This window comes from Elaeis guineensis, chromosome 9, assembly GCF_000442705.2.
Source record: "Elaeis guineensis isolate ETL-2024a chromosome 9, EG11, whole genome shotgun sequence".
In the NCBI taxonomy this organism is placed as follows: Eukaryota; Viridiplantae; Streptophyta; class Magnoliopsida; order Arecales; family Arecaceae; genus Elaeis; species Elaeis guineensis.
This window is the reverse complement of record NC_026001.2, coordinates 887,304-903,486: the sequence shown is the minus strand read 5'-3', so window position 1 is coordinate 903,486 and position 16,183 is coordinate 887,304. Positions and strand designations below refer to the sequence as shown.

General features: G+C 42.3%; 1 protein-coding gene across 1 annotated transcript; it reads left to right on the top strand.

Moving 5' to 3' along the window:
* Positions 1 to 1,479: 1,479 nt before the first annotated feature.
* On the top strand, positions 1,480 to 9,804 carry LOC105059152 (glucomannan 4-beta-mannosyltransferase 9). Its single transcript, XM_010942375.4, has 9 exons — positions 1,480 to 2,571; positions 2,816 to 2,914; positions 3,290 to 3,542; positions 6,341 to 6,451; positions 7,378 to 7,514; positions 7,978 to 8,091; positions 8,188 to 8,387; positions 8,642 to 8,836; positions 9,045 to 9,804. Exons 1-9 carry the CDS (start codon positions 2,242 to 2,244, stop codon positions 9,205 to 9,207), a joined length of 1,602 nt encoding a protein of 533 aa, XP_010940677.1. The 5' UTR covers positions 1,480 to 2,241; the 3' UTR covers positions 9,208 to 9,804.
* Positions 9,805 to 16,183: the final 6,379 nt, after the last annotated feature.

The window sequence follows — 16,183 nt, the reverse complement described above, 5'->3', positions numbered from 1 at the left end:
ACCAACAGTCCTTAAAAGAATTTTGCCCACCACTTGATTCTGAAAGAAAGAATATAGATATTATATTGCACACCACAACAATATAGAAGGAATTTTGTGATGTCGAAGGAAGAAAGGATTTTTTTTTTTTGGGGGGTTAAAAAAAGGGAGAAGTGATTAGAAAAATCCAAAATTAACGTTTGGTGATTGCATGATAAAATTAACCTCATTCTATCATACTTCTCTTTAATTTTTTTTGGATATGTTACATGCACTTGGATATAATGTACTTAAATATCCAATTGAATATACTTTCGATGTAATACTATGCTCAGATTCCTATTTTTTTTAAAAATAAAATAATATTTATTTTTATTTTTATTGGCATCTACAATTAAGTATGGCAGTGCTTGACAGTTTAACTCATTTAACTTATTTCAATCTATTATAAATAGACTGTTATTATCTGTTTAATAAAATGGATTTATAAGATCTTCATTTTTGACTGACTTAATAAACAAATCGGATTTAGATGGATAGATTTTTGATTTCTCATGTATCCAATTCAATTCAAATTTTGCCCAATCTGATCTGATTGCCAGCTCGACGTACAGTATTATTTTTTTATTTTTTTTATTTAAAGAAGTTGCCGAGCAAGAAAAATTAATTATCAATACTCCAAAAGTTTTGGTTACGCAGAGTCCTCCGCTTATGCAGGTGGCGCTTTCCAACCATTTTTACATGTGTTTATAACCTTGATTCTTCAAAGTCATCCATATTCAAAGATAAATTAACGCCGATTACTTTCTGCATTGTTGGGGAGGGAACATCACCCCCTTTTATCGTGGGACCGGGGACATGTGATGCTCCCTTGATGCACGAGGCAGGTCTTCCGGGTTCACCGGCCAAACTGCTCGTCATTTCCCTTGGTTTTTCTGGTATGCTTGGAAGGGTTCATTCGCCCATGCTGTCGTTGGAGGCGAGCGGCAACAGTATCCCCTCTCAATGAGGCTCACGTGGGACACCCGTGCGAGGGGTGGCATCTTCCCGTATCCCCAACAAAAATCCAAGCTTATGCTATGTTATGTATTGTACATACCATATTATTCTTTTTTCATTTGACGGGCCCGGTGTGACATTATCACAGTCTTTAGATGGACAGGGGCAGGTGATCTCGACCATCTTGATTCTTCATTCCGGAAAACGATTTTTTATTTTTTATTTTTTTAAAAAAATAGAGAAACTCGAGAGGAGATGCGGAACGGGAGGATAAATAAATAAAAACTATAAAAATATATACGGTTTTGGGTGCGGTTGAGGACGGCCTGGATTTGCGCCAGGAGCGGGCTTTCGCTCTTTCTACCCCGGATTCCGTTGGTCCGGCTTTTGTCTTTCTCTCTTGATTTGCTGCCCAAGGCAAAGTAGTGTAGTGTTAGTTAAACTGGGGGCTGTTTATTTAATGACCGTGTGGTTTATAACCTTACAGTTGGGACTGGGTTTCTCTCCCTTCCTTTCCCTCTCCTACTCCCTCTCCGTCCTCCATTCCTTGAGCTCGCAATAGGATCAGCCGTAGAGCAAGGAAAATATATTTTATATAGAAAGAGAAAGAGAGAAGAAAAGTTTCTTCCAGAAGCCTAAGAAAGAAGAGGCTTCTTCTTCTTTTCTTTTCCTTTTTTTTCTTTAAAATTTTTTTATTTCCTTGCTAGTTGCGACCCTTCCCTTCTAATTTCTCCCTTCGCTCTTTAAATAGCTCTGCTGCCCGCCTGCTTTGCTATATATATAAATCGATTGGGGGTGGCAGTAGGCAAAAGAGAGGAGGTTGGCTTCCCTTTTTTTTAATCTTCAGCCGCATTGTTGGCCCTGGCTCTTTGATGGGATGGGTGTTCAGGTGAGAGGTTGAGATCTCAACTGGGTCTGGGTGTTAGCTGAATTCAAGTACCTCCAGTAGCGGCCCTCCCCCCCCCCTCTCTCTCTCTACTCTTTCTCTTCAGTCTTTCCTTGTCGGAATCCTCTGAGGGCGTCGGGCGAATGACTGACAGTCCAGCTCCACTGCATTCCCTTGCGTAGTTTCCCAGCAAAGCTCATAGCAACGAACAATCAATCATAGAAAAAGGGCAGAAAAAACAAAAAAAAAAAAAGAGAAAAAGAAAAGAGAGAAGGGGAAGGCCCTTATAAATCCGTTCAGATCAGCCCCATTATTTTCCCCGGCGGCCATTCCCAATCTCTTCTCTCCCCTTCCTCCTCCTTTTCCGCAGAGAGATCATGGAGACAGAATCGTCGACGGCGCTGCTCCCGGAGGCGTTCCAGGGGGCTCGGGACGACATCACGGAGCAGATGGGGCTGGTGTGGCAGCAGATCAAGGCTCCGGTCATCGTCCCGCTGCTCCGCCTCGCGGTGCTTCTCTGCCTGGCCATGTCGGTGATGCTGTTTGTGGAGAGGGTCTACATGGGCGTCGTCATTCTCATCGTCAAGCTCTTCGGGAAGCGCCCCGAGAAGCGCTACAAATGGGAACCAATGCGGGACGACCTCGAGCTCGGCAACTCCGCCTATCCCATGGTCCTCGTACAGATCCCCATGTACAACGAAAAAGAGGTCCTCCCTCCCAAAACCCCCAATCGCTTTCCGTCTTCCCTCCGTCCCTCCCACCAACGAACCCCACACCACTGCCCCCCCCTTCTTCCTTACCCTTTCTTTCTCGCCTTCCTCTTTTTTTTTTTTTTTTTTAGCCCCTTAAATCTTTTTAATTTAATTTTTGTCGTACCGGGGTTGATACATGTAGATTAATTTGGGAAAATATTTGCACTGAATCTTGTTCTGTGACGATGATAATGTATAGGTATATCAGCTGTCAATCGGAGCGGCATGCGGGTTATCATGGCCGTCGGATCGGATCATAATCCAAGTGCTTGATGATTCCACCGATCCTGTTATTAAGGTTTGCGAATTTGTCTATTAGGTTAATTATGCCATTTAAGTTAGCATTAGAAGTGAGCGCATCGCTCGGTGAATTTCTCAGGGCTTTTTGTCCCCTCTTCTTTGCTCTTGTGCCTTTGATCTTCGAACCCACCCATGCTTATTTCAGTCCTAGTCTTTATTGTTATATCGCACATGCAAATCCTCTGCTTTCTGATGTTGCCATCGGATCGCGCGAACGTTTGGCACCTGGTTCATGATGATCCATATCGGATACCAGTCATATTTTATGCTCTTCCAAAGTGATCCAATCGATAGTTTTTTTGCACGGAATTGTTTGGGTCTGATCGATTCGAAATCTATGTGGCATAAGAAACCAACACAAACACGCGCGCAGGATCTGGTGGAGCTGGAGTGCCAGCGGTGGGCGAGCAAGGGGATCAACATCAAGTACGAGATCCGGGACAACCGGAACGGGTACAAGGCCGGGGCGCTCAAGGAGGGCATGAAGCACAGCTACGTCAAGGACTGCGACTACGTCGCCATCTTCGACGCCGACTTCCAGCCCGAGCCCGACTTCCTCTGGCGCACCATCCCTTTCCTCGTCCGCAACCCCGAACTAGCCCTCGTCCAGGCCCGCTGGAAGTTCGGTATGTCTCTCGCTCCCTCATGCTCTCTCCTCCCACCACGAGGCCCATGACTCTTCCGTTCCTTTCTCTCCTCATTTTTTCGTTTATGTTTCCCACGATTCTTTCATGCGTCAAATCTAGTGCAATTTGAGTAACGCACACTTACAATATTATAGTCCGCTAATTAATTCACGCAAGTAGGGGGCAAAAAAATGGAAACCTACCATCGTAGCAGAACAGAGGTGGAAAAAGAGTGTCGGTGGCCATTTGATTATTCTTCGTCTTCCCAATTAACTTCCTGCCCCTTTTCCCCTTCAAATTTACTCATTTACACATGATATTTACCCGGATTTTTTACCTTTCTTTCCTCTTTCTCGTCAGCCTTTCCAAGGTGGCTCCTCTGCTTTCTCACTTTATCTTTCTTGGAAATAAGTTAATAAAATTCTTCTCAGAGGATGAAGAACAGGTTAGATAGAACCAGAGATCATGGTCAATGCAGAGTTAGAAGAGCGAGATCATTCAGCAGCAGCAGAAGGGAGATCTGGCGAATCTGCCTCGAGCATTCCCCCCTTTTACCTTATCTCACACACTTTCCCCGTCCGTCCTAACCTAATTACGTGCTTGTCATATATATGAGCTCCCTGCCACCTGTCTACCCCCCATCCATTTCTTCTGCCTCTTCTATCCAGCTTCTTTTTCACTCACCCTAGCGATTGTATGATACTTCCTTTCTTCTCTTACCCTATAAAAATAAAAAATTCAGTGGCTTTTACCTCGAAAAGAAGAACATACCAGTCTTAATGCCTATAATACTCACCGATGGCCATCAACCATGGGACCCTATTTTGACTCCAGAACACTTCACCCAAACCCACCAACGTTTTACGTGTCTTGATCGCAGCCCTTCCTCATTTTCGTCTTTTTTCTTATTTTTATTGGAGCACTGGGGCCCTCTGAGATCGCCCTAGTGCTGGCCGTCGCCGACGCCTGCGGGTTACTTGGGGCCCGCCGTCCCTCTCGCCGACAAATTTTTCTTTTTTTTTTTAAAAAAGGAGAGCCAGGAAGCGTCCTCCCACGCTGGCTCCATGCGTAGGTGGACCGTGGAGCCTGCCCAGCCACTCCCCGTCTCTAGTCCTAACTAATCACCCTCATAAGTTATTCTTACGTTGTAACAAATCCAAATATACAACACAAATAAATAAGTACAGGTGGAGCTTTTTTACTTTTTACTCTCTTCCAAGTGAGTCACATCTCACCGCTTCATTTAAAAAAAAAAAAAAAAAAAAACCAACGCAAAGAAGAAAAGCGAAGTGGCCCACCACCTTTGAGCTGTAATCCCACATCCCCCATGTGCCACCCGCTACACATTTTATAATATACATATATCCCCTTCTCAGCTCTTTTTTGCTTTTCAAGCAATAGTAATCTGAGTAATCATGTCTCATGAGGAGACCAGGGAACGTGACCCATCTTCATTATGGCCAGCAAACAACCAGTCCCTCAACGGCTCAAGCCCTCGCACGCCTAGATTTCCGGGGACATGATCAGCCCTAGCATTCGGTGCTGGCTCCCTCCTCCTCTTTCTTGATGTAGCCCATGGCTGTAGGTACTGCAAAAAGAAACCACCACGTAAGTGGCGGAGAGTTGCGAGAGCAACTACGTTAGTTTTTAGTTTTTTTTATTTTTTTGGGATAGGGTTTGTATCTTTCGCGCCAGAGAGGGATTCAGATTCGCGCGAATCCACCATCGGATCGCCTACCGCAAGATCTCAAAGCGCTCCGAGCTCTGTCATTCATTCTCCTGCACAGCTCTCAAAGTGACCAGTGGGTAATCCAACGGTGGACTCACGCTAAGGAAGGTTAAATCCTTCTTTCTCGCTAAAGATACAACACTAACCCATTTTTTTTTCAGATCTCTCTCCGTGTTGTTTTGTAAAGCTATATGCATGCATGCAAGCGAGTGAAAGTGGGATGATGGGGATAGCGCAACCTCTGGCCTTAGATTTTCTTCTCTTAAAAAATGCGAGTGGTTCATTTTCCGCCTCGCTGTTAGAAATAAAGAAAGGAAGAAATCCTGCGCAGCCGAGCTTCTTTTCTACTACCCAAGTTGCCATCTGCGATAGGGATCGAGAGTAGTAGAACTCAAGTTTTTATCTTAGGTGTCGCTGCTTTTCCCACCACCATTTTATTTCCACCATATGTCCAATCCCATGCCTTTTCCCCTCCCATGTGCAATTATTCATCGGGGGGCCGCCTTGCTTGGAGAGCATGAATAATGTATATATATAAGCGCCACCACTGAGTGGACCTCCGCACCATATCTCTGTGCCCCCACAATTTTCCACCGACACTCCGAATATAGTTTTCTCTTCACTTCTCAACCCTCTTTTAACCAAACCTAATGTTACGGTGCTAACTAGCAGTAATATATGCAAGCCTCATCTTACATCAACTGTATGACATTAAGTACGCACTAATCAAATTGCTGTCATATGGCCCCTTCTGAGTCTGATCCATCGGATCTAGCAATTCTTACACTTGATTATTTTCAATGTGCCCTTGTCCGATAGCGGTGCTAACCATATGATTTCTTGTTGCACGGTCCTTTATTATTCAATTCATAGGCGTCACCTATAACCTGGCCATAGATGACAATAGGACTGGGCTTCAATTAATCAGATCCACCCATTGATGGCGATCGCCATCTTTTATCTTTATGATGCTCGAGGTGGATTAGTGATCTGTAGGTTAGGTTTGATCTTGAATAACTCCTTTTATTTTTTATTTTGTAATTTTAACTAGTTGCATTATGTTTTACAGTGAATTCGGATGAGTGCTTGATGACAAGGATGCAGGAGATGTCCCTGGATTACCACTTCACTGTGGAGCAGGAAGTGGGATCCTCAACCTATGCTTTCTTTGGCTTCAACGGTAAGCCCTCTGCTTCTGCTTGTCTATATTTCCAAAGTCATCGTTACATATCAAATCAGCTCTCAATCAAAGGAAACAGAACAAAGACCTATTTGTGTTTCTACAAACAGTTTGAATGTGACCTGGAAAAGTGTTAGTCTCTAGGCAGTGAAGACCGTGCATGCATCGTTTCTAATAAAAGCTGAGTGGCTCCTTTTAGCCTCCCTTTATTATCAAAAAAAAAAAAAAAAGAGAGAGAAAGAGTTCATGCACATATAATGATTATATATCGTGATGACAAGTACATCAAAGGGAGGTGATCATCTCACAATGAGTACTGAAATTGTATATTATTGGAAATATGAAGCTACGGAGTCAGCGTTGGTGCATACATTGGCTGTGCCAAATTTAAGAACTTATTTTTTTTTTTAATTTATTTTTCATTTTGATAGCAAACAAGATGGTGAACATTGAAGTAAGAAGATTTTGGTTCACGATCGGAATCGAATGGCTTAGAATCGAAATTGAAATGATCAAATCCTCCGAAACGCTTGGTTCGTGATCGAAATCGAAATTGGAATAGAAATTTGAATCAAATAGAAATTGGGTTCTATATAGATTGGACTATTTTCATTCTACCTGAGAATCGGAATGAAACTTCTTCCAATCAAACAGTTGGAATGGGAGTCATTTATTTCTATTCCGACTCCAGATCCCCACTTTCTCCAACCACATCTCCTAAACTCAGTTCGCATATAGGTAGGAATATATAAACCGGTAGAAAACATAGAGAGGCATAAAGGAACTAACCAAAGAAACTGTATGACAGGAATGTTGCTTTTGTCTCTACAATAATTGCTAGCAAGCAGTTATATGGAATATAGGTTCTTCCTTTCACAGGTCATTTTCTCATGATCATATAAACTTGACTGGCTTTTTCCATACAGGCACTGCTGGGGTGTGGCGGATATCAGCTATCAATGAAGCAGGAGGTTGGAAAGATCGAACCACAGTAGAAGACATGGACTTAGCTGTCCGAGCAAGCCTTAAAGGGTGGAAGTTCCTTTTCCTTGGAGATCTCAAGGTATTTGAATCATTGAAGTTATTATGGATTTCACAGCGTCAAATCATATCAATGCTGCGATACAACTTTGCTAAATGGTCTTAAGTGCATCCTGGAACATTAGAACAAAATTTTAAACCTGCGCCGTTTCATTCACTTTGTTGGATCGTGAAAATGCCTTATTAAATATTCTTGTAACAAGTATTTGGGACTGCAGTATTCATTTTATTTTTGAACCCAAACCTCTCCGGATGCGGCCATCTCGGTGATGTCTGGTTCAGGGACTGCATCATGCAATGGATAGCGAGTCCGTGCCCCTGCATCCCCCCACCCAAGCGGGGTGGGCGATCTCTTGGAAATATAAAAAGATTTATTTATTCAAGATGATTTTCATCACATTTTATCACATTGCATGTATGCTGTTTTTCCAGATTATTTAATCAATTTCCTTTTATCATTTTTTTCTTTTTATATATGAATTCAGGTTAAAAATGAATTACCAAGTACTCTGAAGGCTTACCGTTATCAGCAGCACAGGTGGTCATGTGGACCAGCAAATTTATTCAGAAAAATGTTGCTGGAGATTGCAAAGAACAAGGTCAGTTCAACATAAAGATACCAGTCTGGAGAATTTAAAAAGAACTTGCATCATAATAATTATCTAATCGAGCTCTAAGTTTTGATCTTAATGCAGAAAGTATCTCTCTTCAAGAAGGTGCATGTGATCTACAATTTCTTCCTTGTCCGGAAGATTGTCGCTCATATTGTAACATCTGTGTTTTACTGTATGGTAATCCCTGCAACTGTTTTGGTCCCTGAGGTGGAGATACCAAAGTGGGGTGCAGTTTATATCCCCTCGATCATTACCCTTCTCAATGCTGTGGGAACTCCAAGGTACTGATATTTTTGCTGTTGTGGTGGTCTCACTACACTTTTTTTGTTTCCTGATGAAACAAGTTACTAATTTAACCAAAAAAAGGAAAATCACTAATCTAACAAATTAAAAAGACAAAAAAAAAAAAAAAAAAAGAAGACGGCAACCAGTGTGCTTTTTTCCTTTCTATTTTCTTCTTGTGTGGCTATTTTGTCATCAAAATCTTTTAAGTTCAATTTTCATTTGAAATACCTGAATTTCTCAACTGTCACAGGTCTCTTCATTTGCTCGTCTTTTGGATCCTTTTCGAGAATGTCATGTCATTGCACAGAACAAAAGCAACTTTCATCGGCCTGTTGGAAGCAGGGAGAGTGAATGAATGGGTGGTCACAGAGAAGCTAGGAGATGCTTCGAAAACAAAAGTGGCTGCCAAAGCAGCCAGGAAACCACGGATCAGGATAGGTGACAGGTACTCCCACCTGTGCCCCCATTCATAGTCAGTTAAAATTATTCCACTCCGTTTCTTCCATCAAAAGTCCATTTTCATAGGAAAGATAATATAAGCTAAGGTTTCATATAAAGGGTCAGTAGTGGAATTGCATGCAGAATGATCAATTTCAACTGCCTTCATCTCAATCATCTTAATGTGCTCATCTGTTATTCTTTATTAAAATCAGATTGCATCTGTTGGAGCTTGGTGTTGGGGCCTATCTCTTCTTCTGTGGGTGTTATGACGTGGCATTTGGAAAGAACCATTACTTCATATACCTCTTCCTCCAAGCAATTGCTTTCTTCATTGTTGGTTTTGGTTATGTCGGCACATTTGTCTCGCATTCCTAATGGATCTTGGGTGGGCATATTACCAAAGCCTTCAATATCCATTGTTCTGCCATCTTGTCTTTCTCAGGTCCTGCATAGAAGCATAAGCAACCTCATTTGATGTTTGTTGTCATGGAACAAACTCATGTACAGAAAGCTCCATAAATCTCCACTGATGCAAAGCATTCTTGCATGGAATTTGCATCGGGATATTCTATTATAAAAGTACACATGTCGTCTACAGAAATCTGTTAGATACAAAGGAGATCATGGACGATCAACAAGTAGGAAGTTTGGGTCTCCTTCACAGAAGCAGCAGCGGTGGAGAAACAAGACTTTAATCTGAAGGTGATAATGTGTAAAGAAGCACATCTAGATGGATTGTGAGTGTTGGATTTTTCAAATTCTTTTCTCCTTTTCTTTGCAAGTGTATGTTTGGGAAGGAAAAAAAATAAGGTGTTAACTTAAAAGTGAATTTTGCAATTGTCATTTGCGTCTGTCTTAGCATTTTGCTTTGTAAGAGATGATATAGTTGGTCAATTTGGTGTAAAAGTTACTGTTTTTCCATGTTCTTCTTTTGGCTTCTTCATTTAGATGAATCTGAAACCCTTGTTATAATAGTCAGCCAAACCTTTTTCCTTTTTTTGAAAAAAAAAAAACAATGTATGGCAAACCTGTGGAAACGGTGGGACTTCTAGTTATGATGCTTTAAAGTATCTTAAGGTTGATCCTTGGTATACCTACACAGTGGGTCCTCTCGGTTTCTTTTCTACAGCAAGTCAGATGTTCGAGAGGCGATCAGAGTGCAGAATAACCAATATCATGTGAAGTAACCATGGAGAAGGTTAAGATAAGTTTAGACAAAAGCATGAATGGATGAATTCGTGAAATAAGTAGAACTCTACTCTTTGCTGTTTATTGTTGGACGTGCTCCCATGTGAGTAGCCCCATAGGTTAAGTGTTTGTATTTGTTTTCATAAATAGGGCTATAAATGGGTTGAACTTAGATTGGATCCATGTTGTATCTGCATCCAGATTCCATAAAACAAATTGAATTTCATTAGGGTTTGGCTCTGTAGATCTGAACTCACACACAAACCTAATTAACAATCAGATTGCATTTGGATATTTGAGTATTTTTGAGGTTCAATTCAGCCAATGATTTTGGTAGGCCATCTAGGCAATGGCCTTTTTTTTTTTTTTTTTTTTTTTCTAAAAGGGCTGTCAATTTTTAAAACTAAAAGAATCTTTATTGTAAGAATTTTGCTACAATATTTCTTTATAATATTTTATTATAAAAAATATTTAACATATTACACATTATTTTTTTCTTCTTATATTTTATTATTTTTTAAAATAATATTTTATTATTATTATTTTCTCCTTTCTTCTCTCATGGCTTCTCCGTCCTACTTGTGGCTCCTCTGTGCCCCTACCCATGGCTCATCCATCCCCCCTTCCCTGTGGCTTCTCCGCACCACCCCCCTCCCGTCCCCCCCCGATGCCACCTGTGGCTCTTCCGCGTCCCCTCGAGTCTCCGCTCAGCTCTCCTTCATCCCTCTATCAGCATCGCTCCTCCGCACTTGATCCCCCTGCACCTCTCCCCCCCCACGCTCATGGTTCCTCCCTCCCCAATGTCCATGGCTTTCCTATGCCGCCCCATCCCCCCTCGCCCTCCCCCCCCCATGGAGCCCTCGTCCGCACCACACACCATCCCCTCCACGCCACATACCATCCTGCCGCCACCTCCTTCACCTTTAGCCCACGCAGGAGGCTTTTCGTATTTTTTTAATAAAAATTTAATTTAATTATGAAACTTAAAATAATCATAATCTTTGAAATATTTATCATACTAATCATGTACATCAGCACTTCAATTAATTAAAATCCGAATGATCCATATTTAATTCAACAGTTAGAAATAGATAAATAGTTAAAGGACTAAAATAACCTTTAGAGCACCCTAGCAAAATCCTTATCGTAATGATCTATTTTTTTTGTTTTTTAAGGTACAGGTAATGTTCTTTCATATATAATGAATTTATGGCAGAATGTGATGACATAGAGTATGATATGGAAAGTGAATTAATAGTTTTTTGAAAAAAAGCCAATGACTTTGAGAGTACATCGTAGTTCTCGTCTATTGATTACAATTGAAATCTAAGTTTTCATTCAGATTTGGTAATTAAAATTATTACGGCCAACTCCCTATCATCTGTTATCGGAAATAAACACCTGCAAAACAGCATCCGCACAGATTGGATTTGTGTCTAGCGGGGACCCTTCGATGTCTAAGTTAGAGAGGAAAGTTGGTGAACAGGAGTTGAATGTAAGCAGTAGCAGAGTTTTTGCCCAGAGTTGGCTTACCAACCCTATTTTCCTTACCCCCTTTTATAGATGAGGTTTTCATAACTGTCAGACGTGATCCCGTATTTTATGACGCTAAATCATCGGACCATAATCATGTAGTGGATCGTTAATTTCTACTGATTGCGCCATGATATGCGGCCGATAACCGTTCATGATGGTTATAGTATATTTGAGTTGACTGACCAACCATATATCGGTAGAACTGACCATATATCGATAGAATCCATGAGCGACCGTCGGCTAGTAGTTCTGTTATGTCGATGGTCTAAGTCGTCTGTTGTCGATCGATAGTAGTCGAATCATTAGTCAGTCAGCCAGTAATAGGTCGGTGCGGTTCGTTCAGTTGGTCGATGAAGAGTCGGAGCCCATATTCTGCCGATGTAGAGTCAGAGTTGTATGTCTGGTCGGTCGGCTGTTGTTGAGTCGGAGTCGGTAGTTGGTTGACTTGAGTCAGAGGTCGATTGACTTATCCCAACAGTTGCCCCCCACTCCCAAGTCCAAGGTGAGTTGATATGTATATTACCACATAGTTTGTCACGTTGGATGAAAGGGGTTATTTTTTATCACATCAAATCTCGATTTTGATGTCATTTTTTTCGAGATACGGGTGATCGACTATTTTATCATGTTGGTAGGTACAATCATCTGTCACACTGATCGGACGATTCGGTATCAGTTATCAGTATCAAGCATCATTTCGAAAAGTCGATTCGACGTCTGATGATATAATTTTGACAAGTAGATTTGTTCCACGTGTCCGAATATTATTGGGCCAAAATTGTTCACGTGGATAGAGGTGATGTGGCTCAATCTGGAGCAGGTCGTCAAACCGTCCGATTAATGATCGGTCCAGATATTGTCACGTGTCTCATCTGGTAGATCTTCGATTTGACCGTCTTCATCTCGACCGTTGAGGGATCCTATATATAGGGTCACTTTCAGCCAAATTTTCACTTTTTACTGCTTTTAGTGCTGGAACTCGGTCGGATTGTTACCCCAATGCCCAAGGTTATTGCTCTCAATTTTTAGATCAACTTCATCTTTCTTTCGAGTCCTTTCCTCTTTCCTCTAAAATCTCTATCTTCTTCAGAGTTGTTCTGATGGCTAGAGCTTCTCCTTCTCAAAAAGATCGATCGGAGAATCCGACTGATGAATCCCAGTCAAGTCTGGATGTGGAGTCCTCTTCATTTTCGAAACCGAACGTTGAATGGCTCCGGGAGCAATATTGTATTCTAATGCAGTTTCAACTTTTCGCCCTTGAGACCGATGGTCGGATGAATAACCTACCTTCGAGTTAGATGGCCTTCTACGTCGAAGATCTTCGGACGGATCTTCGATTTTTTATTTCAAAATTTATCTAAAATATTTTGGATTATTACGGACTTTACTCGGCTCAGCCGGCACCAAATTCGGTCCGATTGATAATTAACTTTGCTTTGCTGTGTCGGATGTTGCCGACCATGCCCCGTCCTTCTCTTTTTCGAGCTTTCTTTGCCCTCCGACCTCATCCGAAGGTCCGAGGGTGGTGGTTCTTTAATCCTCGAAAAGGTCTTTCCTTTATTATCGATCTTCCATCGTCTATTCATGGATAGAAGAATCAGTTTTTCTTTGCTTCTTCTTTCCTTCCTTGAGATTTTTCTTCTCGTTGGGGCGATCCACGAACCAGTCCCAACGACAACAGCTGGGTAGAGGTCGATGACTAGGAGGACTTTCACCGGTTGAAAGACATGTCGGTGCTGAAGTAGAAAGAGCTTGTAATCGAATAGGCCCTTTATGACGCCGGCCTTAGTTCGGTTTCTCATCTAGATATAGTATAGTTGGTCAGTTATTTCTAACTTTTCTTTTACCTACTGAATTGTACTAACCTCCGTTGTAATTGCAGCCATGCAATAGAGGGTGTGAGTGTCGAATGTCGACATTTGTCAGCACGCTGCCAAGAAGAGGACAGCATCTAGGCCAGGACTTCATGACCGCCGAAGAGGCATCAAGCACCAGTTCCAGTGGCGTTTCAACATCGGCCGTGGAACCCGATGCCCCATCGGCATCGGTTCCCAAACCAGTCTTGGCACTGTCAGCTCTGACAGTGCTCCCTGCTGCATCGTCCAAGAAAGGGCAGCGAGGGGGGCTACCAAAACAGCATCGATAGTCCCACCACCTGAGGAGGTTCGGACCGAGGCAACAGAACCCGAACAATCTGCGACTGCGTCAGTTGCTCCTTCAGTTGGGGCACAGTCAAGTTCAAGCTTCTCCTCACTTTCAAACATGAGGCCGCCGACAACAGACTAGGGGAAAGCTCCAGTGGCGTCGACTGATGATGCAGTATTAGAGGGCCATGCAGTGTACTTTAACCTCCAAGTGCCCGTCAATGAATCGGCCTTGGTTAATTCTGTACTGGCCAAGCGACTGTGCCAGGTGACTCTCCTTCGACTGATCGGGAGCGTCGGAGGAAACGATCGGTGGTCAAAATATTTTCATCCTTTTATCCGACCATCATCGAGGTAAGTCTCTTTGATAAACTTTCTTTCTTCTATTTTTTTTTAAACCCGACTTATCCTCTATCTGCAGTTGATCCATGACATATCTGATCTAGAGGTCGACTACACGAAGTTCGCCGACATCCGTAGTGTGTGGAAGAATAAGATGGCAGCCGCCGATGCTGAGAAAGCGGCTGCGCTTGAACAATTCAAGTCGGTAGCGGAGCGGGAAGCCAAACTTAGGAGGAGGTTTTCCGACTCACTGACGACTTGGCATCCTCGGGATCCGAGCTTGCGTCGGCTCATGGGGCTATTTTGGCTCTTGAATTACAGGTCAAGAGCAAGAAGCATTCTATCCACTGGCTTCGACGAGAGCGAGACGGATGCATTGAAGAACTCGAAGCCAAACGTGGACGTCATCGGGCCAGCCTAGAAAGGTTGGCACTGGCCGAAGAAGAATTTCCTCTGCTCAAGCCGATGTTGATTTGGCCAAGGCGGAAGCAGAGTTGGCAAGAGAAGCACTGGGTCGGGTAGTCGAGAATTTTCAAAGTTCGAAAGAATACAGGGAAGAGATCCTCAAAAATGGCTTCGCTTCGTACTGCATTGGATATGAAGACGGTCGAGATGCGGTCGAAAAATTATACCCGAGCTTTGACTTAAGCAGCATCATCCCTCTAAGATCAGAAGACGGAGTTGCTAAAGAAGAAGTTGCTCCGACTCAAGAAGAAGCTCCGACTAAGTCCGAAATCATTCAAGTCGAAGATGCTACACCGAGCAAAGGAACGATGACGAAGCTTAGTCAGTGTATTTTGCTTTCTTTTTTATAATCAGATACCTGTAGTTGGACTTCGGTCTAATTTTATAACTTCTTGTTTTGGCAATGAATGAAAGCATATTTCTTCTAAGTTTGAACTTTATTCGTCTAGAATATTGTCTGCAATGTAAAGTAGTCACTGAACATTAATCGATGATCCGATCATTCGCTAGGACTTGTAGAATATCCGTTAGTCGCGTAGTCATTTTGATGTACTTGACAGAAATTAGGATAACGATTGTAAGTCGAATATCTCATGTCCGACATTTGGTCGGGATTGTACGTTGAATTATCTGATAATCGGTGGCAAGCCGAATATCCTTCGATTGGCTATAGCCCAGTCGGTATAATTCTAATCCGACCTTGGTCATTTTGGTATTTCAATCTGCTTAGTTAAGACTAAGTCAGTATATTAGTCTTTCGACTGTGGTCATCTTTTACAATGGAAAGCCGACATTGAAAATCGAGATATAATCAGCATTATGATTTTTGCGGTGAAAGTCTGTGTGTCATTGTCGGTTGAGATTGCAGTTGGTATGTCAATTTTTGTATGAGAACCGAAATACAGTCGTCATCGAAGTAGTTGATTCTTTGATTTTTATAGTGGAGGCTGAGATAAACTCCGTGTCAAAGTATAGTAGATAGCTCGACTTTGGCAATGGAAGCCAACTTATAGCAAGTAGTTGATAAAACTTATCAAAGACTTGTGATTCTGAAATTCTGATTGTATTTTAAATAATGTACATATCGACACCTTTATTGATAATACATCTTCAGATTGTCGGTATTTTATATTTGGAGAATCACCGACCCTTCGAGAGTTTCTAGCCGATATGCGTCCGATCTAAGAGTTTTCGATATTTTGTAAGGTCCTTCTCAGTTCGGGGATAATTTTTTTTGATCCAGGGGTTTGGAGACTTCTACTTTTCTTAAGACCAAATCTCTTGGTCGAAAGACCTTCGGCTTGACTCTTGCGTTGTAATACCGGGCTATCCTTTGCCGATATGCAGCCATCCGAACTTGAGCTTGCTGTTGGAGTTCTGAAAGAGATCTAAGTCGGCTCTCCGACATTCAGAGTTGCTCGGCTCACTGTATTGCTCTACTCTTGTTGACGGTAATCCGATCTCAAGCGGTATCATTGCTTCTGTCCCATAAGCTAAGTTGAAGGGGGATTCCCCAGTTGGTATGTGAGGAGTCGTTCGATACGTCCATAAGATCGGATATAATTCTTTTACCCAGAGGCCTTTGGCTTCATTCAGTTAGGTGTTTAGTCCGTGCAGGATTGTCCGATTGGTTACTTCCACCTCACCATTTGACTGTGGATGGCCGACCGATGTGA

Excerpts from the sequence above, each read along its gene's own strand:
- LOC105059152 (XM_010942375.4), top strand. The coding sequence starts at position 2,242 with ATGGAGACAGAATCGTCGACGGCGCTGCTCCCGGAGGCGTTCCAGGGG. Across the intron at positions 2,572-2,815 it reads CCATGTACAACGAAAAAGAG|GTATATCAGCTGTCAATCGG; the intron begins GTCCTCCCTCCC and ends GATAATGTATAG. Across the intron at positions 6,452-7,377 it reads TGCTTTCTTTGGCTTCAACG|GCACTGCTGGGGTGTGGCGG; the intron begins GTAAGCCCTCTG and ends TTTTCCATACAG.